This window comes from Marmota flaviventris, chromosome 17 (assembly GCF_047511675.1).
Source record: "Marmota flaviventris isolate mMarFla1 chromosome 17, mMarFla1.hap1, whole genome shotgun sequence".
Taxonomy (NCBI): Eukaryota; Metazoa; Chordata; class Mammalia; order Rodentia; family Sciuridae; genus Marmota; species Marmota flaviventris.
The window spans coordinates 33,581,595-33,607,761 of NC_092514.1; the positions used below are offsets into that span (position 1 = coordinate 33,581,595).

Sequence of the window (26,167 nt, forward strand, 5' to 3'; positions counted from 1 at the left end):
AACCATATTGTCAATACCAAAGTTGAAGATTCTTATCATTTGTGGCTTTCCATTATCTCACCCTAACCTATTTTTTTCCCATACTTAATGCTGCTTCCCTCTTGTGTGTTTGGTGTTGCTAAGGATTGAACCAAGGGCCTTGTACATGCTAGGCAACAGCTCTACCACTTAGTATGACCTTATCATCAAAATCAGTGCTTTTTAGAGATCTGGGCATTGGCTTTCTTGTTGTTTTTCCTTCCTGAATTTTTTTAAAAATATTTTTTTAGCCGTTGATGGGCCTTTATTTTGTTAATTTATTTATATGAGTTGCTGAGAATCAAACCCAGTGCCTCACATATGCTAAGCAAGCGTTCCACCACTGAGCATCAACCCCAGCTCCTCCTTCCTGGTTTTAAAGGTATAATAAAATCTAAAAAAGCAGCATCAGAGATATAAACAGACTTTTCTTAATGAGAAGACCTATTAAAAAACTATTTTCTCCAAAGCATTCATTCTTTCTCCATGAATACTTTACATGTACAATTTCCAATGCTAAGAAGTCTCAAAACTTAGGATAGAAATCCCAGTTTTACTTGTAATAAGATGCACTTAAAAAAAAAAAAGAGTATTTAAGATATGTTCAGAAATAGGTCACTTGGTTTTGTTTTGTTTGGTACTGAGGACTAAACCCAGCTGTGCTTTACCACTGAGCTATACCCATAGTCCTTTTTCAATTTTAAAAAAATTTTGAGGTGCTGGGGTTGTGGCTCAGTGGTAGAGCATTCGCCTCACACGTGTGAGGCACTAGGTTTGAGCCTTAGCACCACATAAAAATAAATAAAATAAAGGTATTACATCTAACTACAACTAAAAAATAAATATTAAACAAAAAACTAAAACTATTAAAAAATACATTTTTGAGATAAGGTCTTGCAAAGTTGCTGAAGCTGGCCTTGAACCTGTGATCAGTCCTGCCTTAGTCTCCCGAGATGTAGGATTATAGGCATGCACCACTGCACCTTGCCATCTGGATTTTAGGCTAAATGTCTCCATCTTTTCACTCTTAGATAGATGTAATACATATATAATTTATTAACTTCCAAGGTTTCAGAATTACAAAGTAAAGAGATTTTTACTAAACAAAAAGAGGAATTGTGACATAAATGAAATTACTTTAAACATAAAAGCATGAATTAAAAGTACAGGCATATCATTATTTTTATTTTCATTTAGTCAAGTATGTTGTAGGTCAAGAAGTTACTTAAACAAGATGCATGATACATATTTTACACTTTTTTACAAATTTCAGAACATAAAAAGTCACAATTTTCTCTATTATACTTATCAAACTCACATATTTTTATCTAAAATACAATATTTATAAAACAAAACATATCCTGCAACAAAAGCAACATTATTAGGAGAGTTGTTTATTTTTTTAATTTTTATTTTTTTTTAAATATTTATTTTTAGTAGTTGTAGTTGGACATGATAACTTTATTTTTTTATTTATATGTGGTGCTGAGGATCGAACCCAGGGCCTTGCACGTGTGGGGCAAGCGCGCTACCACTGAGCCACAAACCCAGCCCCAGTTGTTTATTTTTTAATAGTTGATATAGAGCCAATTTTCCTCTCTAAGAACCTGGGGGGGGGGGGGTTGGTACACACTCATGGTTCTTGCATACAATCAAGAATGTGCTATTAACAAGGAAATATATATATATATAAATTCAGCTAAACATTCAAGATAAAAAGACTGACTTCTAATTTAAACCTAAATAAAAAAGTGAATTTTGGATTATGTTTAAAAATACCTTCCCAAGCCACTCCTAATATATTTCTTTATGCCTTTACAAAGCAAATTCCAGGAGTTAACAATGTTTTGTTCTTCCACAGATCTTCCTGTTGGGAGCAGCCATCAATCATCTTCTTTTTCAATATAGGTCTTTGCATTAACCCGTGCCATTTGCCTGGCCAAGTACCTGTCTCTAGCTGACATTACAGTTTCCTCATTGTTCCGCTTTGCAAACTTGCTCATTGCCTCAGGTGGTCTCTCTTGTTCATTGTCCTGTTCTTGCCTTTCCTCTGTGAGTCTGTGTTTTGCTCCCAGTGATGTTTCAGAGCTAGAGGGTTTGTCTTTTCTTCTTTCTTTGTCCTTTTCCATGTTTCTTATTTTGCTGAATCTTTCATGGTCAAGAAACTCATCTTTTGCCTTAGAATTTGGGCTGCCTTCCCGTCTGTCTCGATTTCTTTCTGTAGGCTGAACACTTACCTCTTGTTTTTCCCTATCTCTGTACTTATCATTATTTTCATATCTTTCCTTCCTTATTTTCATGTGTTCCTTCTTTGTTTTGTTTTTCTCTTCCTTCTCTCCTCCTCTCTCAATGTATCGGTCATGATCATTTTGTTGTTTATCTCTTTCTTGTTCTCTAGAGGAATATTTCTCCCTCTCTCTCCCCCTTTTCCATTCTCTATCGTCTCTTTCTCTCTGATCTCTTCCCCTTGATGCATCTTTTTGTTCATGCCTCTTCCAGTGGGAATCTCTATGACTGGCCTCTCTGTGCCTATGAGAATCCTTTTGTTTTTGGTGGTCACGGTCAGTATAATAATTCTCTTGGTCTCTGGACTGCCTCTCTTGGTGTGGATCTTCCCTCTTCTCATGCCCTCTTGACTTGGAACTTTTGGTGTGGTGTCTGGAACCATGTCCTCTTTCTTCACTAGATGATGGTGAGTGGGATTGATTCCTGTGATGCTTGGAGTAATTCCTAGAGGTCTCTATGACCTTTGGCCTTCGGCAGTTCATTTTGTTTTCTTCAATTTCATCATCCTCACTGCTCTTGGTATCAAAGTCACTGTCTGCATCTGGGTTTTCCTCCTTCTTTACACCCGTCTGGATAATGCATTTCTCCTGTAGTACTGTGTTCTCTGAATTTACTTCATCAGAGTAACCTCTTGATTTCTCTTCCTTTATTCCAGTCCTTTCAAAACTATGTAAAAAAAAATAAAAAAATAAGGTGCACATTATAGAAAGCAAATGAAGCATTCATATTATTTTTCTCAATATTTAAAATCATACCTATTTACTTTATAAACTAGCATGTTCAAACAATTCAGAATATTTTTAATATTTGTAAAAATGAAATAAGAGAAAATCAGCCGTTCTCTCTTGGACTACTAGAATGTTCATAGACAGGGATCTATACAAGTTTTTCATTTTTTTTTTTTTTGCTAAGCCAAGACAAAGACTAATTGGGAAAACTGTTTTGGATCAAAGCCCTATTTTCACAGCATGAAGTTAAAAGTTGTGATTTTTGTTAGATTTTTTCATTTTCTTTCTTTCAAAAAAATAAAGAATAATCCTAGAAGTACATGAAGATAATCTTTTCAAAGCAAATTAGTGGCAAGTCCAATTTATTTTTTATCCAGGGTCTCACTATGTTGCTCAGGTTGGTCTAGAACTTCTGGATTCAAGGGATCCTCCTACCTTTCAGTCTCCCATGTGATGGGACTATATACATACATACCACATCTGGTTCCTAAATAATACTAATTAATCTTCCCTGTGATTAAAAGTGCACCAGCAATCTTCATAATGATCATAATAAAATAGAAATATATGAATCTGTCTGTTAAGTCAATACTAAAATTACTTGAATCATCTACATTTTTCCAGCTGATCAGTTGGTTAACTTAGTGACAGTACTCACACATTCTGTTTTGTTTTTTCTCTTCTCTCAAAGTGCTAGGCATCAAACCCAGGGACACTCTACCACTGAGCTACATCTTCAGCCCTAGAAAGTGCTCTTCTACTAAGCTATATCCTCAATCCTATTTTTAAAATGTTGAGACAGTGTCTCACTAAGTTGCCTTGCAATCCTCCTGCTTCAGTTGCTGGGATTACAAGCGTGTGCCACCTTGCCCAGCTGATTCATTCTTATCACACACACTAACAACAACTTTAGTTCTCTTGGAACTCTAATAGAACTACCTTGACTAAAGAAACTACTACTAATTAGAAATTCAATTATTAAACTCAGAAGTGTACTATGTAAATGACTCAAAACTACACCAGATGAAACTGAGAAGTCATGATGCATTATAATTTCCATTTAAAAGCTAATTCTGCATATATACTTTATTAGACTCATGAACCTCATTTTTTTTTTTTTGGTACTGGGGATTGAACCCAGGGGTGCTTAACCACTGAGCCACATCCCCAGACCTTTTTTTTTTAATACTTTATTAGAGATAGGGTCTCAATGAGTTGTAAGTGATGAGTTGCTGAGACTTGCTTTGAACTTGCAATCCTTCTGCCTCAGCCTCTCAAGCTGCCAGGATTTCAGGAGTGCGCCACCATAACCGGATTCTCATAAATTTTATAATCAAAACCTATCAGTTTGGGGATGACTGGGGATAAATATAATTCTAGCAACACACAGACACAGATCTTCTAAATAGAATGTTTCTTTTCAAGAAAGTCTGCTTATTTACATGTTTAGGACAAATTCTCCTTTTTACCTTCAGCTATATATTTATAGCATAATTACCTTACTATCCCATAATAATACCTTATAATTTTATTTTAAATCCTCCAATCCTTTGCTTTTTAGACCAGCACTGTTTAACAGAAATGTCTGAAGAAATAGCAGTCTGTGAGCTATCCAGGATGATAATCATTAGCCAAATATGGCATCTCAATACTTGAAATATGGCCACTGTTATACTGCTACATCGATGTTCATAGCAGCACAATTCACAATTGCTAGACTGTGGAACCAACCCAGACGCCCTTCAATAGATGAATGGATAAAAAAAAAATGTGGCATTTATACACCATGGAGTATTACACAGCACTAAAAAATGACAAAATCATGGAATTTGCAGGGAAATGGATGGCACTAGAGCAGATTATGCTTAGTGAAACTAGCCAATCCCTAAAAAACAAATACCAAATGTCTTTTTTGATATAATGCGAGCAACTAAGAACAGAGCAGGGAGGAAGAGCAGGAAGAAAAGATTAACATTAAACAGATACATGAGGTGGGAGGGAAAGGGAGAGAAAAGGGAAATTGCATGGTAATGGAGGGAGACCCTCATTGTTATACAAAATTACATATAAGAGGTTGTGAGGGGAATGGGAAAATAAACAAGGATTGAAATGAATTACAGTAGATGGGGTAGAGAGAGAAGAAGGGAGGGGAGGGGAGGGGGGATAGTAGAGGATAGGAAAGGTAGCAGAATACAACAGTTACTAATAGGGCATTATGTAAAAATGTGGATGTGTAACTGATGTAATTCTGCAATCTGTATTTGGGGTAAAATTGGGAGTTCATAACCAACTTGAATCTAATGTATGAAATATGATATGTCAAGAGCTTTGTAATGTTTTGAACAACCAATAAAAATAAAAAATAAAAAATAAATAAAGTCAACGAATAAATGACCTAACATTATATCTCAAAGTCCTAGAGAAAGAGGAGTAAGTCAACATCAAAAACAGTAGAAGAAAGGAAATTAAAAAAAAAAAGAAATATGGCCACTGTTGATTAAAAGCTTAGATTTCATTTATTTTTAGTTTAAATAGCTACATGTGACTAGTGGTTATGTAATGGATAGTGAAGTGTTAGCTGCTGGCATGTGAATCTGTTTTATGAAGATTGGGTTCTAGTTAAGAAAATAAACCACTTTCCTTTTATAAACTGCTTTACATTTAAATACTATATAAACAGCACATAGAGTGTTGTATGATACCTCATTCATTCCAAATTTCTCCTTAATTCTCACATCAGTCCTTGTAAGGCACCAGGGCCATGAGAGAAATCTATATTTTGAGTTTAAAACAAAGAAAACAAAACACCATAACTTGATTTTGCTTATCCTTTAAAATTATTCATAAAACCCATAAAACAGATAATTCAGAAATTTGTACATTAGAAGTTTAATATGTCTTTGGTTTTTATAGAAGCTATACCCACTGCTGCTCCAGTACTAAGATTAGAACCCAGGGGCACTCTACCTCTCAGCCCATTTTCTTTTGAGATAGGGTCTTGCTAAGTTGCTGAGGCTGCCCTCAAACTTGAGATACTCTTGCCTCAGCCTCCTGAGTAGCTAAGATTACACACATACACTATTACATCTGACATGGTTTTATGATAATATTAAATTAAATGACAGAGAATGTTCTGACATAAATTGTAATTATTTTTGTGAACTGCAGAATAAAAATGATCTTGAAGTAAATCTATAGATATTTATATCAAGAAACTGCAAATTCTTAGCTATTCAGTTAGGTCAGTTTGGTGGACAGTAAAACATGCAATGCTGTGATACTCTGAGTGTTAAAATGACCCCATAACCAAGATTATTATCAGTATATTCTAATATTCCATTTGCCACCTCTCACCTAGCTTCACGAAAGCTGCATTTAGGTACTTCCTCTTCTCCAACTGCTTGATTTAATAGGTGCCTATAAAATCCACTGAGGTCTTTCTGTTTGGTTACATCCAAACGTGCTAAGGGAAAGCAAAAGACAGAATATAATATTCAACAAGGCATAATGCATTTTCATTTTACATGTGTAGAGTAAATATCACACTGAGATGTGTATGTATTCTGTTCTTCTACATTTGGAGTTGGCAAACTATAGTCTACAGGTCAGATTTGGTCTGTTGCCTATTATTGTTTTTTAGGTACTGGAAACAGAATCCATGGGTATTTAAGAACTAAGCCATGTCCCCTCAGTCCATTTTTATTTGGAAACAGGGTCTTACAATGTTGCCAAGTGTTTCATTAAGTTGCTGAGGCTGGCCTCGAACTTCTGATCCTTCCAAGGTACTGGGATTTACTGCATGTACCATTGCACTGGCTGATACCTATTTTTATAAGTATGTTTTTACTGGAACACAGCCTTCCTATTTGTTTTTGTCCACAGCTACTTGGGCAGAGAGAAAGAGTTGCAATAGAGATCAGATAGACAATAAGTCTAAAATACTTACTATTTGATCCTTTATAGAAAGCGTGCTGCTTGGTGGTCTAAATGAACACATAGTACATGCCTAGACAGAATTTTATAGATTTGTTTTTTTTCCACTTAAGAGTTGAAGAGCACTTACCAAATACATTATTTGTAAGTATATGTTATACTTAGTTCTTGAGAAATGACCATGAGTAAAAAGCACTAAGGTAGAATACTAAGATATTCTTTAGTCCCTGTACATATCTTCTGTCTTTGATCGCTATTCTTTTTCTAGCTGCTCAGTTGATGCTTCTTAAGTGGTGACTCTAGGTTCTCATCTCAGCAAGTATTAGAGTTCAAAGTTATATTGTTTCTGACAAATGTTATGGTGTTACATATACCTTGTAATAAGTGTTTTTGGATTCATGTTCTACTGCAATGACTTATGATGATTACAGTGAGATCAAAATGAGAACTAAGTGAAAAGTCCAGTAGAAATAACAGTTACTAAAGTAGAATTCAACTGTTCTTAGTTAAAAACCTCATGGTTTTTTTTTAATATATATATTTTTTGTAGTTGTAGATGGACAGAATGCCTTTATTTTATTTGTTTATTTTTTATGTGGTGCTGAGGATTGAACCCAATGCCTCAAGCATTCTAGGCAAGCGTTTTGCCACTGAGCTACAGCCCCAGCCCCCCCAAATCTCATGTTTTATACTACTATACAATACTATATATCTTGAACCTTGAATTCATATACATACATTATGATCACATTATTAAGTCCAAAGTTTGGTGACAGAGCAAATGGCTAACCATAAGGCAGAAATTCTGTTTCCCTCTACCTATCCCTTTTCCCATTTTACCTTCAAGTGCAGCAGCCTTCTTTTCTCTTTCTTCCTCTTCAGCTCTCTCTTGCAATTTTTTTTTATAAGCAGATGTCACAAATGCCTCTTTATCATCAAATTCTCCCTTTTCCATTTCTCGTTCTCTTTGTATTTTCTTTTCCATTCTTTTTTCCTGTTCCTTTTTTCGGATTTCAACTGCTTTTAGTAAGTTATGAATATATTTTGGCTAATAGAAAAAAACAAGATTACTTAGGAAGGAGTAAAAAATAATTGTTATTATTCTATAACTTTTATCATGAATTCACTAACATTGAAATTGTTAGTCCAAACAGGAATGTCATGTCAAAATTCAATAAAAATCAAGTGCAGCAGAAATAGAAATTTATGTGATTGTGCTTTCAAAATAACAAAACAAACTAAATAAAACACTTTCCCAGTGGTATTTTTTTCCATGATAAACTGGTATTCTCTTAATTCAACATATAAATTAATCAGGAAAATTTCTATGAGTTTTTTATATTTACTGGAAAATTATTTAAAACAGCAGCTCCAATATAATTTGATATCTCATTCTACTAATAGATATATTATAAGATGTGAAGATCAATACCCTCTACCCCCAATTTTTTCATACTAAAATTATGATCAGGATATGTGTAAGCAGATGATTCAATTACCAGCTAGGAAGCAAAACAAAATTGAGAAGACAATAAAACATGAGTAAACATGAACAAGGGAATAGCAGCATAATTTTGGTACACAGACTTTTCTCAGGAAAAAAATTCAAAAAAGTATTTGCTGAGGTCATTAAAGCAAAACACAGAATTTACAAAACTGTTAGATAATCCACTCTTAGGATCCTGTTAATAATACTATATATAAAGCTTTCAGGGTTCTAAATTCAAATCTATAATCTAAAAATAGGAGCTCTTCATATACTTCAGATATCCACCTTTGGACTCTAAAATATTATTGCACATACTTTTAATCATCCCTCAGATGATTTTCATCTTAAGATTAAGATACAAAATGCTGGTTGAGGTCAAAAAAAGTTTGATTTCGCTACCAACCTTCCGATCTTTTCCCAAAAGCAATTTGGGATTATTTTCCTCCTTTTTTTTCTGCATTTCATCATAAATACTGTCATATTCATACACAGTAGAATCTTCTGCAAGGGCCTTCTGAATTTCCAGTTTGGTCTTAAAACAAACAAACAAATAAATAAATAAAACTGAATGTTTCAAAAATACAACCCAGCTGATACTTACTACCAAAATCCTATGGTTTTTAAAAAAAATTATCTGAGAAATTAAAAAGATTCATAAATTGAAAATAAATCATAAAAACTCCTTCAATCACAGAAAATATGAACGTAAATTCTGGAGTCAGGCTGAATTTGAATTCTGGCTCTATGCTTATCATTAGGCAAGTATTCTACTACTGAGCTGCATTCCCCATCCTTTTTTAAAAATTCTGAGACAGAGTGTTGCTAAGTTGCCCAGGCTGGCCATGAACTTTGCCCAGCTTATTTAACCTTTTCCTCAATCAAGGAGAGGATAATAATTATACTAACTTCCCAAGTTGTGATAACTTAAACAACATGACAACTAAAATAGAGTCTAACAGAATATTATCCACATCAAAAGGTACAGTAGTCTGGCATGGTGGCGCACACATATAATTGAACCTGGGGTCTTTTGCACGCTAAGCAAGTACTATACCACTGAAGTATACCCTCAGTCTTCACATCACTTTTTTTTTTCCATACCAGGGACTAAACTCAGAGGTTTTTAAACACTGAACAATATCACAGCCCTTTTTATTTTATCTTTCATTTTGAGACAGGGCCTTGCTAAATTTCTGAAGCTAGCCTTGAACTTGTGTTACTCTTGACACAGCCTTCTGAGTTGCTGGGATTACAGGTGTGCCCCCCACACCTAATTTCATATCACTTTAAAAAAAAGTTTGAGCTGCAAAACAAAATGTTTATAGTTTTAAAATATATAATGATAGGAACTATTTCATTAAAAGTTCCTAACATTTAAAAAAGGTTCCAAATATAATATTAAAATGGAGGACATTTGTAATTTATTAATTAGAATATTACTTATAAATAACTTTTTAGAGTATCAGTTATATAAAATCCTCTGCCTTTGCTTATCATGGTCCCTTCTATCTTTAATGTTCTACATGTACTTTCAGGCCACTAATATCTTACCTAGTTTCAGGGCCAGCTCAACACTACATCTTAAATAAAGGCTTCTTTGAGGACCTTAATACACAATGATATGATCTCTTTCTTTTAAAGTTTGTGGAACATTCTATCTACACTGCAATGTTCAACTCTTTTTTTTTTTAACTATTTATTTTTTAGTTGTAGTTGGACACAATACCTTTATTTTATTTATTTATTGTTTTGTGGTGCTGAGGATTGAACCCAGGGCCTTGCACATGCTAGGCGAGTGCTCTACCACTGAGCCACAACCCAAGGCCCTCTTTTTTTTTTTTTAATATTTATTTTTTAGTTACAGTTGGACATAATATCTTTATTTTATTTATTTTTATGTGGTGCTGAGGATCGAACCCAGGGCCTCCCATATGCTAGGTGAGTGCTCTACTGCTGAGCCACAACTCCAGCCCCCCAACTCTTAATAATACACTTAAAAAAAATTTTTTTTAGTTGTAGATGGACACATGCCTTTATTTTATTCATTTATTTTTATGTGGTGCTGAAGACCGAACTCAGTGCCTCACACATGCTAGGTAAGCACTCTAACACTGAGCTACAACTCTAACCCTTAATACTACACTTGATGTTATTATTTTCTAGTTGTTTCACAAGTCTGAGCCTTTTGCCCAGTTTATAAATTTCTGAGATAGATTTTACATATTTTAACCCACATTAAAATTTTTTGCAATATGGAACAAAAGAAAAATTCTTTAAAGTGTAAGAGTGATATGGTAGTTATTCAAAAGAATCCACCTAACATTCTTAGGTTTTTACATATCTACATTTACTTTATTACATGTGCTAACTGAAAACCTTTGTTTTCTGGAACACTATTTAAAACTTCTCAATTTTAGAAAAGGAATGATTTTCCTATTCAGATGGTAAACTGGCACTGCTCCGTCCTCAAAACAGCCAGGAGAATCCAAAGAAGAAAACATGAAATCTAAAAAATAATAACCACCACCCTTAAAAAAAAAAAAAAGCAGCCAGGCATGGTGGCACACGCCTGTAATCCTAGCGCTCAGGAGGCTGAAACAGGAGGATTGCAAGTTCAAAGGCAGCCTTAGCATAAAGAAAGGCGCTAATAAGCAACTCAGCAAGACCCTGTCTCTAAATAAAACACAAAACAGGGCTGGGGATGTGGCTCATTGGTAAGGTACCCCTGAGTTCAATCCCCAATACCAAAAAAACAAACAAACAAACAAAAAAACCCCAAAACCCAAAACAACAACAACAACAAAAAAAAAATCCAGAAAGCCAGGGAAAAGGGAGACTGTAAGTTGGTTGTTTAAACTGTCATGTCTTTGTATATGTGATGAAAAGAGCTGCTAAGGGAGTACTTGAGTAGTTATGTTATTAATTTATGTATCAAAGCAAAATATGAAGAGAAAGCAGAAAAACCCATAATTATAGTGGAAGAATTTAGCATATGCCTCTCAGTAGAAGACAGACAAAAAAAATCAATATAAATAAATATAGATTAATATAACTAGCCCAATGTATTCATGAACATTTTTCAAACATAAAAGGAATATTTATTAAAAAAAAAAAAAAACCAGGATAGGGGCTGGGGATGAAGTTTTGTAGTACCACACTTCACTAGCATGTGTGAGGCTGAGTTCAATCTCTAGCACCACCATAAAACAAACTATGAAGAAGAAAGATGGCTGAGCACAGTGGTGCACACTTATAATCCCAGAAGGTAGGGAAGCTGAGGAAGGAAGATTATGAGTTCAAACCCAGCCTCAACAACTTGGTAAGACTCTGCCTCTAAATTAAATACAAAAAAAAGGGTTGGGTTGGAGATATAGCTCAGTAGTTAAGTGTCTCTGGGTTGGAGATATAGCTCAGTAGTTAAATGCCCCTGGATTTAGTTCAATCCCCAGTACTGAGGGGAAAAAAAAAAAGAAAAGAAAGAGAGAGAAAGGTTATCTTGCCACTGTTTAATTATGTTCTACAGCAGCAAAATCTAAGATATACTGGCGGAGAAGCAGAAAAATTAGTAAACCTTCAGGTCTATTTCTATGATTAGTTGTATCATGATAAGGGAAATTTTTTCCCTTTTGAGTTTCAGATTTCTTAATCAGGAACGTGGGTAGGTTTGTGAGAATTTTAAAAGATAATTCTAATTCTTCATTGTGTTTTTCTTTTAAAAATCTACACAGGACATCTGTAATCTATATGAAGCAAACATTTTTATACATTAGAAAAAATGACTCAGCATAAAATTATTTCATTATACACACATAGTGTTTTAGTCTGAGCATCTATGTATCAAAACTGGTCCTTATAAGCTGAAACACACTTCACCAAATGCACTTATTTTACTCATCCACCTTACCTGTTTCATGGCTTGCTTCTTAGCAGCTTCTCTCTGAAGGCTTTCACTCACGGAGGTCTACAAAATAGAAAAATGCTGTCACTGTTTAAACCAATTAAACCAATTTAAAAATTCTTATCCAATATTCTTGTTGGCAACTGGTTTCTTATTTATAGTTAAAAAGGGGAAAGATAGCTGGGTACAGCATGCCTGTAATCCCAGCTATTTGGGAGGCTGAGGCTTTTGAGGCTAGCGTGGGCAACTAAGTGAGATCCTGAAAAAAGGGATATGGATATAGCTCAGTGGTATATATATTTTTTTGGTATTGTTTTTTAACCCCATCCGAAAGTAATGTGAGATAATGAATATGCTAATTTGTTTTACTATAGTTAAGTTTTTAAAAAAACTATCTATATATCCCCTAACAATTTGTTGTTACACCATTAATATACACAATAAAATTTACTTTTAAAAAAAGTATCACTGGGGAGGTGGGGCGCTGAGGTTGTGGCAGAGCGCTCACCTAGCATATACAAGGCCCTGGGTTCTATCCTTAGCACCACATAAAAATAAATAAATAAAAATAAAGGTATTGTGTTTAACTACAACTAAAAATATATACATAATTTTTTTTTTAAGTATCACTGTGACCAGGAGTGGAAGTATACAACTGTTATTCTCAGCTACCAGGAAGGCAAGGCAGGTGGACTATAAGTTTGCGGCCAGCTGGTCAAGATAAAAAGTAAAGAGGACTGGGGATGTAGTTCAATCCCTAGCAGTGCCAAAAAAGAAGTATCACGTATATAATGTGAATATATTCATTAACACCATATAATGTAAATTTATTAATGAAAACTGAACTACACACTTTCATTGTGTATGAATTGTGAATATATTAATGAACACTAAACCACGGCATGTGAATTTTATCTAAAATATAAAACTACTGATTAATTTAATCTATACCTTCCTCTCAATTTTGCTGTGAATCTAAAACTGCTATAACGCACCCCCCCACACACACACTCTCTCAGCCGTAGGATCATAGGTTTTAGCCTATTGGTTATTTTCAGTTGTATAGTATCAGTAATTGGTGCTCTCCCCGCCATGGCAACAAACAACAAAATACATGTAATTCCAGTTCCCTATAATCACAGAGATAAACTTAATACCCAAAGGTTCCCTATTAAGTGATACAATGTTTTCATTCCTTAGAATATCAATTTAAACATGAAAACGGATAATAATAAATATTTCCAATGTATTTTATGACTCAAATTAACATAAATGAAATATATTTTTCTTGATTCTCCTGCGTAAGTCAGGGAAAACAAGGAACTGAGCAAGAAAAGAAACATATTTCATATATGTGCCTGACAAATAAAACAAAACTAAGATATAAGTGTGATCATATTATTAACCTCTAACTTCAGAGTTTCTACACTGTATACACTAAGAAGTAAGTACAAAATAACGGTCACAAGGCAGACCTGGGGATCTTGGCTGACTTTTAGTCTAACTCTGTTATTCCAGGTATTTTAACTTTTTTCTAGTTCAGTTTCCTCATCTAGTCAAGAGTATTTATCTCACAAGGTCCCCCCCTCCCCCACCTCTTGGTACTGGGGAATGAACTTAGGGCCTTGCCCATGTGTTCATCCCTAGCCCAAGGTTTTTTTGAAGATGAAATGAAATAACATGTAGAAAGCACTCAGTAGCTGACTCAAAGAGTTAGCTATCATTTATATTGCTATTACTACGTTCATGTTTAAGAACATGGGGCTTGGGCTGGGATGTAGCTCTTTGGCAGAGCTCTTGGTCCCCAGCACCACAAAAATCAACAAAAGAAACAAAAACCAAGAAATTTAAAATGACACAGGGCTTCAGAAATGTTCATATTAAATTTGAAGTAAAAAAAAGAAATGCTCACATTAAATTAAGGTTTTTTTTTTCCCTTGGAGTATGATTGTTAAAACAAACTGTTGACTGTGGGAAGCCATTCTCTGAAGTGATTTGAGTTACCTCCCTGGCTGGGTGAGAGGTGCTCAAGCAAGCTTTGTCAGAGCCTTCCCCACCCTGTCTCAGGTGCGAGGGCTTGTCCATGCGGTGGTGTGCCTGACCACTGACCTGAAGACCAATCATTGACCCTGACCTTGGAATGCTGCCCCCCTCCATCTTCATTGGACGGAATTTTCCCTTGAATTTTTTTGTTCCCCAATAAAAGCTCACTCCCTGGCGTGTTCCCCCCCACCCTCTCTCTCTGGCCTCTTGTGTTAACCTCACTAACGCATTAGGTGGCTGGAGGCAGGAGCTAGGAGGAGCAGTCTCTGAGCTGGGCAAATAAGGTAACTGAGAGTCATGTCTCTTTAATTTAAACTGACCAGTTAATTTCTATGCTTCGAACCTCTATTATGAAGCTAGCGTGCTGGACACGTGGCTGAGTTCACCAGAAAAGCATGCAACTATATTCCACTTTGAAATACATTTTTCAGTGTGCTTAATAAAACACAAGGTCCATATCTACTTGAAGTTACATGATATGATCACATTTGCACCTATGAAAATAGGAAAATCTATTTTGTTGACTATTTAAAAGGCTGCCATGTTTCAAGATTCTTTAAGGTTTTATGTTCAGTATATCAATAAATAGGAAATGAGAGATACATACATTACCATAAGAGCTGTGATTTAACTAGAAATGACTTTCTAGAATTGACAAAGAGATTTACTTGGAACTACTCATAAGTAAAAATACACCACCCCCAAAGCATGAGTAGATTATAAAGAACTCTCCTTTGAGGGAGTCTTCTACTTTGCTGCTCTAATAACTACAAGCTTGAATCTGACAGTAAGAACAGGCCAACTGAACAGATATCTATCTGCCTTTAATAGTCACCCTGGTTTGGGGTGAGAGGGGAATACTCATTAAAGCAGTTTAATTTTTTCTAACTTTATTTTAAAATGATTATAAATTTGAAAGAAGTTGCAAAGAAACATATAGGAGGTACTATACTCCCTTTGCCCAACCTCCCCCAATGTTGACAACATGCTTAAATAAAACAGAACATCAATACCAGGAAATTGTGTAGCTTCATGAATCTATGGCCCCAATCAAGATACATATAACTGAACCATTATTGACATGAACACTTTGTGCTACCCCTTTACAACCATACCCATCCTTCTTCCACCCTCCCTAATTCCTGGCAACCACTAATCTGTTATCTTTGTAATTACATTTCATGAACATTAAACAAATGGAATCATGCAGTATACACCCATTTGAGATTGGCTTTTACAGCGTTATTTTCAAGGAATGCATTTTGATTAGTTTAGAAATCACAAAAAAGTTACTACCACCAAATACCCTAGCCTACAAAACCTAAGGCAAAATAGCCGTTAAAAAAAAAAACACACACAAAAAAACCCCCAAAAAACCTATGGTTGAATGTGACCACACCACACAATATGATCACTGATTCCAAAATTAGCACACAATTATTTTTATTTTGTCTGAAGACTAGTTCACTGAAAAACTTAAGATGGTAAATGTTCACTAATGGTGCTTTCTCATAAAACCACAAATTATTAGTTTTAAATTCAGAAAGACAAAAACTACTCTCTTTAAGGGCCTTTAATTTTTTGTTTTGTTTCAGTTTATAAACAGGTTCAAAAAGTTCAGTTGCTCACTGAAAGTGCAAAATCTACACAGATATTTTGAAATAGATTTCCTACCAAAAACCTCAGGAAATTACCTTTTCAAAACTCTGGAAATTGCTTGCAAATGTTTTCTGCATCTACTATGTGTATAGTAATTAGATTAAGTGCTACACAAAGCTTAAAATCTAGGGCTGAGGGTTTATGTAGCTCAGTGGTAGAGTACTTGCCTACTCTTCAGCACCCCACGCCACACCGTTAAAAAAAAAAAAAAAAAAAAGTTTACAATCTAGTGGAAAAGAAGGCATTTGGTCAACATTTTAACTTTTGAAAAGTTGGTAGTTTCTACTCATTTTAACTTCCAAGAAGAAATGAATACAAAAAAGAAAACACCTAGCCTATAACACACACGATTATAAGAGTAAAGATGTGGTCATGTATAGGCCCCATAAATTATAAAATTAAGAAAAAAATGTTGCAGGCTGGGGATATAGCTTAGTTGGTAGAGTGCTTGCCTCACATGCACGAGGTCCTGTGTTCAACCCCTAGCACCACAAAAAAAAAAAAAAAAAAAAAAAAAAACCCAAACTAAACCAAAACACCCCACTGCAACTGGATTTTCTTGTCTTCCATTGTTCACTGTAGAGAATAAAATTAACCAATGTAATGTTTGTTTCATTTCATTTCGAACTATAGTTAGATTTGGCTTGACTAGATGGAAGATCTTTTTATCTAAAAGGGGGAAAATAAAACCTTTATAATTAGCTCAGACAAATGGAAGGGAAAGTACTTGATTGTGTACCTTTCTTATGTCACCCTACATGTTTAAATGGGTTGTCTTCTGGGTTGTGATGACTACTAAAGAGAAGTAGCCCTGTAATATTATTAGAACTCCTTCACCAAGAAACAGAATAAAATTACAGATACTAGCCCACTATTTATATTATTAAATTACCTTTTTAAGTACTAACTTTTTAACACTGAACAAATATTTAGAAAAAGATTCTGAATTTTTTTTCAGATATCAATCTATCATTCCAAAGCTAATAAAGCACAATAAGCAAAGATTGTTCATGGGTTTCTTTCTAAAATAAGAGGTTTACCTATCCACTTGTCCAAAATAGCTCTTAGCTAAAGAAAAATAGTTCAAGAATCAATCTTTCTGCAGATGGGTTACAGCTACAATTTTCTGTTGTGCTGAGAACTCAGAGATGAGAACTTCCTGTTCTTTTTTTAATTTAAACTTAGGAACAGATCATTTATTAAAGGTCTTATAACTCAACAATCTTTACTATTGGTTTTACTTGCTCCCATTCACAGAACTCCTGTAAATACAAAGCCTGTTTAAGAGTTGTGAAGAGAGGGCTGGGGTTGTAGCTCATTGGTAGAGCACTTGCCTAGCATGTGTGAGGAGGCACTGGATTCAATTCTCATATATAAATAAATGAATTAAAGAAAAGAGGTTCATCAACGTCTAAAAAAATAAATATTAAGGGGCTAGGGCTGTGGCTCAGCGGTAGCACACCTGCCTGGCATGTGTGAGGCACTGGGTTAGATTCTCAGCACTGCATATAAATAAATTAATACAATAAAGGCCTACCAACAACTAAAAGAAAAAATTAAAAAAAGAGTTATAAAAAGTTATTTTTAATTACATAAGCTCAGACCTAAAACAAACTATAACAGGGGAAAATTTAAAAAAAACATGGCTATGAACAAAATTTGGAAAAGAAAATATACATCACTATTAACGATATGAAAACTTAAATTTGATAATGATTTAAAAAATGATATTACCCAATACTGGCAGGGTATAATGGAAAGCAAGGATACACTGTGAAGATGTGATAGAATAAATGTTATGAAAATCATTTCATTCAGAAAGGTGTTTTTACTTTTTTTCTTACAGTGCTGGGAACTGAAAATGCAAGGCATGCTATCTACCACTCATCTACATCCCCAGTCTCCAAAGAGTGCTTCAGAATTATTGTAATTATGAAAATTATACTATCCAATTATACTTACACCAGAAGATTTTAATGTGAAGTTTTGAAAAGTTTTAACAGTTCTCCCACTGATAACTCAATTAAGTCCCACATATATTACTGGGTCCTCATTATAAAAGGTAACACCTGGTTTGTTCCACTTTCCTCCAATATCCAAAATTTGAGGTGTTTTATTTTGGGGTGGTAGTAGGGATCAAACCCAAGGCCTTATGTATGCTAGGCAAACATTCTACCACTGAGCCACACCCCCAGCCCCAAATATTTAGGTTTTGAAGAATATACAAATAACCTAAAACATATTCATTTAAAATAATTCCATAGGAAAACAACAGGTTGACAATTTCTTCCCAATATAATTATATCAAAGAGTATATAATACTAATACAACATATAGTACCTTCATGGAAAAGACAACTGTACATGAGTGCTTTCCTCACATGCACAAGGCCCTGGGTTCAATCCTCAGCAACACACACACACACACACAAAGTTAAATACAAGCCAGGCACAGTGGAGCACACCTGTAATCCCAACAGCTCAGGAGGCTGAGACAGGAGGATTAAGAGTTCAAAGCCAGCCTCAGCAAGAGCAAGACACTAAGCAACTCTAAATAAAATACAAAATAGGGCTGGGGATGTGACTCAGTGGCCGAGTGCCCTCAATTCAATCCCTGGTACCCCTACCCCCACCAAAAAAGTTAAATATAAGTTTGAGGCCTGTCTCAGCAACATAAGACCCACAGTTAAGACTCGGCAAGACCTTGTCTCAAAATAAGAGATGTGGTTCAGTGGTAAAGCACAATCCATGCATATGAATTAACCCAAGAGAAATGAAAACCTATGTCCACAGAAATCCTTTAATACAAAAATGTACATAGTTGTTATTATTATTGGTTCCAGGGATTGAACTCAGGAGTACTCAACCACTGAGCTACATCCCCAGCCCTATTTTGTATTTTAATTAGAGACAGGGTCTCACTGAGTTGTTTAGCACCTTGCTTTTGCTGAGGTTGGCTTTGAACTCATGATGCTCCTGTCTCCACCTCCTGAGCGGCTGAGATTTCAGGTGTCGGCCACAATCATTATTTTTTTGAGGCGTCAGAGATGGAATCCAGGGCCTTATTCACTAGGCAAATGCTCTACCTCTGACCTATGCATCTACAGTCCTTCCATTTGACTTTAAAAAGTCTAAAACACAATCCAAGTTACCACCAACATCCTATTGATATACATGATATGAATTAATCACAAAATAATTATGCTGAAGAAGTCAAATATCACTTCCATCTCAAGTATATATTACATAAACTGAACAAAATGAATAGTATTAAAGAAAGCATACCAGTAGCTGTCTAAAGATTAGAAAAGGAATGAAAAAGGGCAGGAGGGAGGAATTATAATTAGGGGATAAAGAAATTTTGGGGTGTGATGGCCATGTTCATTATCTTTATTGTGACAATGGTTTCATGGTATAAGCTCACATCAAAACTTAGCCAACAGGGGCTGGGGTTGTGGCTCAGCGGTAGACTGCTTACCTAGCATGCGTGCGGCACTGGGTTTGATCCCTAGCACCATATAAAAAAACCAAATAAACAAAATAAAGGTATAGTGTCCATCTACAACTAAAAATATTTTTTAAAAACACAGCCAAATATAATTTTAATAGCAGTATATATATGTCAATTACATTTCAATAAAACTTATTTTTTAAAAGTAAAATAGGCGAGATCTTTCAGGTAGGACTGTGCGTGGCTCCTAGGGTCCTGTGTTCCTTAGGCTGGAATTGTAACTCTGTGGCCTCATATGCCATGCACTAGGATACTAGTGAGGCTCTTCACCCAATCTGGGATCCACTGTTGTAGGCAGTTGGGTCCACATCCTGTTAGTCCTGCCAGACAGGGAGCAGCCAGTGCTGTGTAGGGCCTGGATGGTGGGCTGTGTACCCAACTGCGGTGCCCGGTTCCTGCACTGGGGGTATGGGACCAGGTGGCCTGATGCTTTTCCAACTCCTTCCTATCTAACTTTGATGGTAATTTGTCAAAATGACAAACACAAAGGGAAAGAGGAGAGGAACCCGATGTATGTTCTCTAGGTCTTTTGGAAAACATGGAGTTGTTCTTTGGCCACATATACGCGAATCTACAAGAAGGGTGATATTGTAGACATTAAGGGAATGGATACTGTTCAAAAAAGAATGCCCCACAAATGTTATCATAGCAAAATTGGGAAAGTCTACAATGTAACCCAGCATGCTGTTGCCACTGTTGTGAATAAGCTAAGGGCAAGGTTCTTGCCAAGAGAATTAATGTGAGTATGGAGCATATTAAGCACTCCAGAGCCAAGACAGCTTCCTGAAATGTGTGAAGAAAAATTATCAGAAAAAGAAGGAAGACAAAGAGAAAACACTGGGTTCAGCTGAAGCACCAGCCTGTTCTACCCAAAAAAGCACATTTTGTGAGAACAAATGGAAAGGAGCCTGAGCTGCCGGAACCTTTTCCCTATGAATTCATGGCACAATAAATATTAAAAAAGAAAAAAAAGTAAAATAGGCAAGTGCAGTGGCACACACCTATATAATTCCAGTAATTTCGGAAGGAGAAGTGGGAGTTCAAAGCCAGCTACCTGGTCTCAAAATAAAATATAAAAAGGGTTGGGGATGTGACTCAGTGGTTAAGCACCCCGGGCTGAAATTAAAAAATGATACCAAAATTTAAAAATGATAATATTATGTCAGGTCCTACACTAAAAATAGTGGAGAAAAATGTACCAAACTACTGCTGATAGGCAATCTCAAGTAGTTATTCATATACTTGGAAGGGGAAAAGAAGATTCAGCTAGTGACAGACTGACCAACACTGTGGAAAATCAGTTGCAAGGGAGCCTCAATGAATTAAACTCAGGAAGACTAGAAGTATGGACACATTCAAAAATAAGCGAAGAGCAAGAATGTGTTAAGCCAAGTAAATATAGAACACAGGTTTAGAGCAAATTCAGAGGTAGGAAGATGATAGCAAATATAAATTTACAGTACAACAGATAAAGAGACTGTGACAGCTAAACAGCAGGGTGAAATTCTGTATATAGAGCAAATTATATATGGAGTGCATATACACTACAGTATAAGGATGATTTTAAGAACAAAAAGCAGGTACCCCAAAATAGGTAAAGCTAGAGTTTGTAGCCAAAAATAGGTCAAAATCAAGGAGACTAGAGAATGAACAAAAGAAGCGAAGCTGTGTACAAGAATAGGGGCCCATATACAATTCTTATCAAAGGAAAGCTGGCTGATCAATCTGTCTTTTTTCCTGGTTGCTCAATAAGAAATGGCTTTTATCCTAACAAAGCACCCTTTCTGAAAATTTTAACCTGTCTCAGTTGATAATATTTAGTGACTTGCTTTACCTATATATTCATTTTCATGTTACAGACCAAAATTCTTGAGAGCAGAGATCTGTCTTATCAGTCTTTTCTTTTTTTTTAATATTTATTTTTTAGTTGTAATTGGACACAATACCTTTATCTCACTGTTTAATTTTATGTGGTGCTGAGGATCGAACCCAGGGTCTTGTACATGCGAGGCAAGCGCTCTACCACTGAGCCACAACCCCAGCCCCAGTCTTTTATTTTCTATTGGTAAAATCTAGTATATCATCTTCTAATCATCAGATGCTTGCATGATAACTAAAAGTGTGAAACAATAAAGCCATTAAAAATTATGTTCATTGAAAACCAAATTCTCCATTTTCTGATAACATTTCTGGACCAGTTTACTTCCATTGCCCAGGAACTTTTTGTGTTACCATCTTTCTTCCAAGAGAACATATAATCCCTAAATACAAAACAACTGGTAAATGTTTAAGTTAAATATAATTAGAGCCGGAGCCAGAGGCTGAGATAGGAAGATCACAAGTTCAAAAGCCAGCCTCAGCTACAGTTAGGCACCAAACAACTCAGTGAGACCCTATCTCTAAAAAAAGAAACACACAAAATATTAGGTTGATGGAGGCGGCTGAGGAACTGAGCATGCAAGAACTACCAACCAGGCCTGACAGAGCTGCCTGTCAATCAGCCGGCTCTCCTGGCCAATCCTGGATCTTAGCCAGCTCCCCGGCCCCCACGAACCCCAGTAGGAGAAGGGACTCTAAAAACCCCTTTTCCTGTCCCCAGCCCTCCCTTCCTGCCCTAACCCAATAAATTCCAGTTCCACTCAGCTCTGATACGCTTCTCCTTGGACCTACCCTGTTGGTCTGAGGGTCTCGTGGGGAGCGAAATCTCAATAAAGCCTCCTTCAGCAGCCTTTTAAATCTGTCTCCTTCTGTTCACCACTGCCTGACCTTACACAAAATAGGGCTGGGGATGTGTTTCAGTGGTTGAGAGTGCTCAGAGTTCAGTCTCTGGTCCTGCCACCCCCCAAAAAAGCATACATACATAAATTAGAAAAGTAAAGTATGCCTCCCAGCCAATCTCATGCATTCAAAGGTCAAATAAATAATTCTTAAAATTAGCCATGTTGAGCTTTCAATTCTTTGGGAATCTTAAGCCAGGTTCCTTCCTCCTAAGATGTTCAACAAGCCAGCAAAGGTGGATTTGCTAAGGAAACACAATAACTGTTTTCAAAAAAAGAAAAAAAAAAAACCCTGTGTAGACAGAAGCTGGCTTGTGTAGACGGAGGGAGAGCAGGATAGCAACCCAAAGCTAAAGAACATTGGGCACACTACTTGGGGGGCAGGATGAGAGCACTTCAGAGATATCTTTCTCCAGTTTCTTCTAAGGCAAAAAAGCAATACCAACCTATCATTGGAGGCAATGTCAGAACAGCTTTCTAGCATGGGTGGGGTGACAGCCCTAATCTATTTGCTCAACAAACTTCCACAGCAAGAACAAACTCCTAATGAAGTGTCCTGAGGGACAAGGTAGATGGAACAAATGGGAAGCCCAGATTGATATTACAGGTTCTCAGCCTTGAGACATTCACCACCATGCCAACACTTAGTTTATTTTATGAGGCTAATATACTTCTAACAGGGGCTGGGGATATAGCTCCACAGTAGAATGCATGCCTAGCATGTGTGAAGTCCTAGGTTCCATCCTCAGCACCACATAAAAATAAATAAATAAAATAAAGGTATTGTGTCCAACTACAACTAAAAAATATTTTTTAAAAAAGAAAATGAATCAATTTAATAAACTGCATTAATGGACTACAGGAGAAAAAGACACAACTATCTCAACAGACTGAGTAAAGGCCTTTGATACCTTTTTATGATTTATTTTAAAATTGTGAGAAAACTACGAACAGAAGAAAATTTCCTTAACAAACCTACACACTGAAAGTTAAAAACAAACACCAAACTTAATAGACAAACTTTAGAAGCATTCCATTTTACAAAGACAAGACAGGATACACATGAAGGTTTTGTTCAACATTACTTGACGACTTCGCTAATAAATGGGTAAAAGAAAAGAAGAGGTATAAATATTAGAAGAGATGGAGACAGATAAACTGTTGTAGTAAATGAGATTAGAAAGACTGTCAGACACAGAATCAACTTTAAAAAATCAATAGTATTGCTCTACTTGAACAGTCAATCAGTATATATGCTTGAAAATAAGGTATCACTCTCAATAGTTATAAAAACTATGAAGTATCTAGGAACTCTAAAGATAAAGCATAAGATCTTAAAGAGGTAAAAAATTATCTTATAAAAAATTCTAAATGGAAAAAAGTACATTTGTGACTTCTTAAAGATTAATCTAATGTATAAATTCAAGGCAATTCCAATACAAATTTTAGTTAAAAAAAAAAAAAAAAAAACTTTAGCAGTTTATTTTTGTTTCTTTTATTTTAACCAAGTTTTATCTCCCCTGGAGCGAAATACTGCAATACCAGGTTGATGTGTGGAGTGGTCAGAGCAAGCTCCATTTAATGTATTGTTCTCAGATTGAGGATGTTATCAGATATTAAATAGAACAGATTATTACATTTGATCTTAGCCAAAAGGCCGAGAAGTGATTAGGAGTTTTAATTTTCAAGTTGTTTCTAAACTTACTCTAAAATGTATATGTAACAAAAAAGATCTACAAACACTTCAATTAAGTTTCAAAACAAATATATAGTAAGGGACTCACACAACTAGATAAGATCTACAACTAAGCAGTAATTTTAAAAAACTGGTATTGGCACAGCAACACATAATCCAATAAAAGCTTGGCAGCAAATTCATGGATATATAGGGAAAAGATGAGCCACAAACAAGTAGGGAAAGTATGTAATAGGAAACCCGGTCTAAGAAAAATATTGAATCCCTACCTCACAAACTATTTAAAAGTAAACAACACGGATGAAAGACTTCCATGTAAAAGTTATTTTAAACCTAACAGTAAAACAAAGTATGTACATACTCCATGATCCAGAAATCCCACTCTTGTATATATATGCTCAAAGAAAATCTTGCACAGGTTTATATTGGGATATGCATGAGAATGTTTTTTCATAGCATTGCTGTGGTAGAAGGAACCTGAAGGTAATTTACGTGTTTCTCTCAGGGTAAAGATAGAAAACAGAGTGGACGCATATACCATAGTTAAGAAATCAACTAGGTATGTATATTGTAATGCAGTGTTGACTGAAAAAATGTTATCTATAATAGTATTTACATATATAAAAGCATACACTTAAAAAACATACCTTTTCTAAATGAGATTAAACCAATATTTGTCAATTTTACAAAGTTAATAAAACACAAAGAAATTTAAAAAAGAAAAATATATAAAAACCCACTTGAATCAAATGTATGTAATATGATATGTCAAGAACTATGTAATGTTTTGAACAATAATAAAAATTAAAAAATAAAAGGATACATTATATCAAGCACATATATCACACATATCATAATATGTTTAAAAGAGATGAAAGAGGGGATCACAGATGAAGAGGAAAATTATTAAAAATTAGCCTGTACAAGCTAATGATTTGTGGGGTTTTTTTTCGGGGGAGTGTGGGTACTGGAGGGTTGAACTCAGGAGTGCTTAACCACTGAACCACATCCCCAGCCCTTTTTGAGATAGGGTCTTGCCAAGTTGCTTAGGCCTTGCTAAATTGCTGAGATTACAGGCATGCACTATCTCTCTCTGGCTTACAAGATAATGATTTGAATATATCTCGAAATGAAAAGTATGACTGACATCTCTCTGCACATATTTCAGAAGTTTACTGCATGAATAGTAGCTCTTTCCTTTATTAAAGCAATACCCTATGTGAACATTTGTATATAAATGTCATGAAGGATGCAGTTCTGAAATAATAATCTTACCTGTTTTGTGTGATAATTTCTCTGAAATGAAGACATAGCAAAAAATGGGAGAAGCATAAAGGGGAGGTACTAAAGGCAATGTGTATTGCTCTTAAGAGAATACAGTTCTTTAGCACTCAAATATAGTGTAAGACATGGACAGAAGAAAAAAAAAATCAGCACATAGTTTCAATATTCTATGTTACATCAGCCAAAAACTGGTAGAAAATGTTTTTAAAGCTTTAGCAAAAATATATGTATTAGAATTAATGTTATCATTCTAATTATTCTTTAATTCACCAATAAAAGAAAAATCATTAGTTTATTTCAGTTAAAAACAAAAACTTAATTTCAAAAGGAACATTAACCATGTTGGTAATAACTGGTACACTTAGAATGAAAAATCAAAGGTTTTCCTTTGATTCCTCCCCACATCAGGCAAATTTTAATGAAATACACTTGGTTAATGTCCCCCTACCTGCCCTCCCTATTAAAAAAAAAAAAAAAAAGGAAAGAAAAGAAAAGCACTAGTTTGGCACCTAATATATATTCACAATGACCAAGTCAGGTGTGCAGCACCCCGAGTACAGACTTTATTAGAGTTCAGTTATAAATACACAATCTCTTGACACTGAAGATGTAGTTCTTACAGATAAAAGCCCAGAGGCAGGAAATGAATCTCCTCCCAAATACTGCTTCTTATCTTTAAAGAAACCTTAAATTATTACTAAAGTAATAAAGTAATTTTCTTTCAGAAAGTGATCTGATCTATTTTATTTTGAGCTTTTGATATATCCAAGAGTAAGATGGGGGATTATTGCATTTTGTCTGGCTACCCACACTAAAGCACAACACACACACACACACACACAAAAA

The 26,167-nt window shown here is 35.3% G+C and overlaps 1 protein-coding gene and 2 pseudogenes across 4 annotated transcripts in view; 1 reads left to right on the forward strand and 2 right to left on the reverse strand.

Moving 5' to 3' along the window:
* Positions 1-1,054: 1,054 nt before the first annotated feature.
* Positions 1,055-26,167, reverse strand: part of Nsrp1 (nuclear speckle splicing regulatory protein 1) — a 45,557-nt gene continuing 20,444 nt past the window's right edge. For all 4 annotated transcript variants that reach the window (XM_071603239.1, XM_027924556.3, XM_071603238.1 and 1 more), the window contains 5 exons: positions 12,359-12,415; positions 8,858-8,986; positions 7,806-8,013; positions 6,387-6,495; positions 1,055-2,970 (listed from right to left, as the gene is read on the reverse strand). In XM_071603239.1, the coding sequence (XP_071459340.1) occupies positions 1,902-2,970; positions 6,387-6,495; positions 7,806-8,013; positions 8,858-8,986; positions 12,359-12,367 (1,524 nt within the window). In that variant the 5' untranslated portion in view covers positions 12,368-12,415 and the 3' untranslated portion in view covers positions 1,055-1,901. The remainder of the gene's footprint in view (positions 2,971-6,386; positions 6,496-7,805; positions 8,014-8,857; positions 8,987-12,358; positions 12,416-26,167) is intronic.
* On the forward strand, positions 20,036-20,516 carry LOC139702396 (large ribosomal subunit protein eL21-like; annotated as a pseudogene).
* Positions 23,846-24,010, reverse strand: LOC114083315 (U2 spliceosomal RNA; annotated as a pseudogene).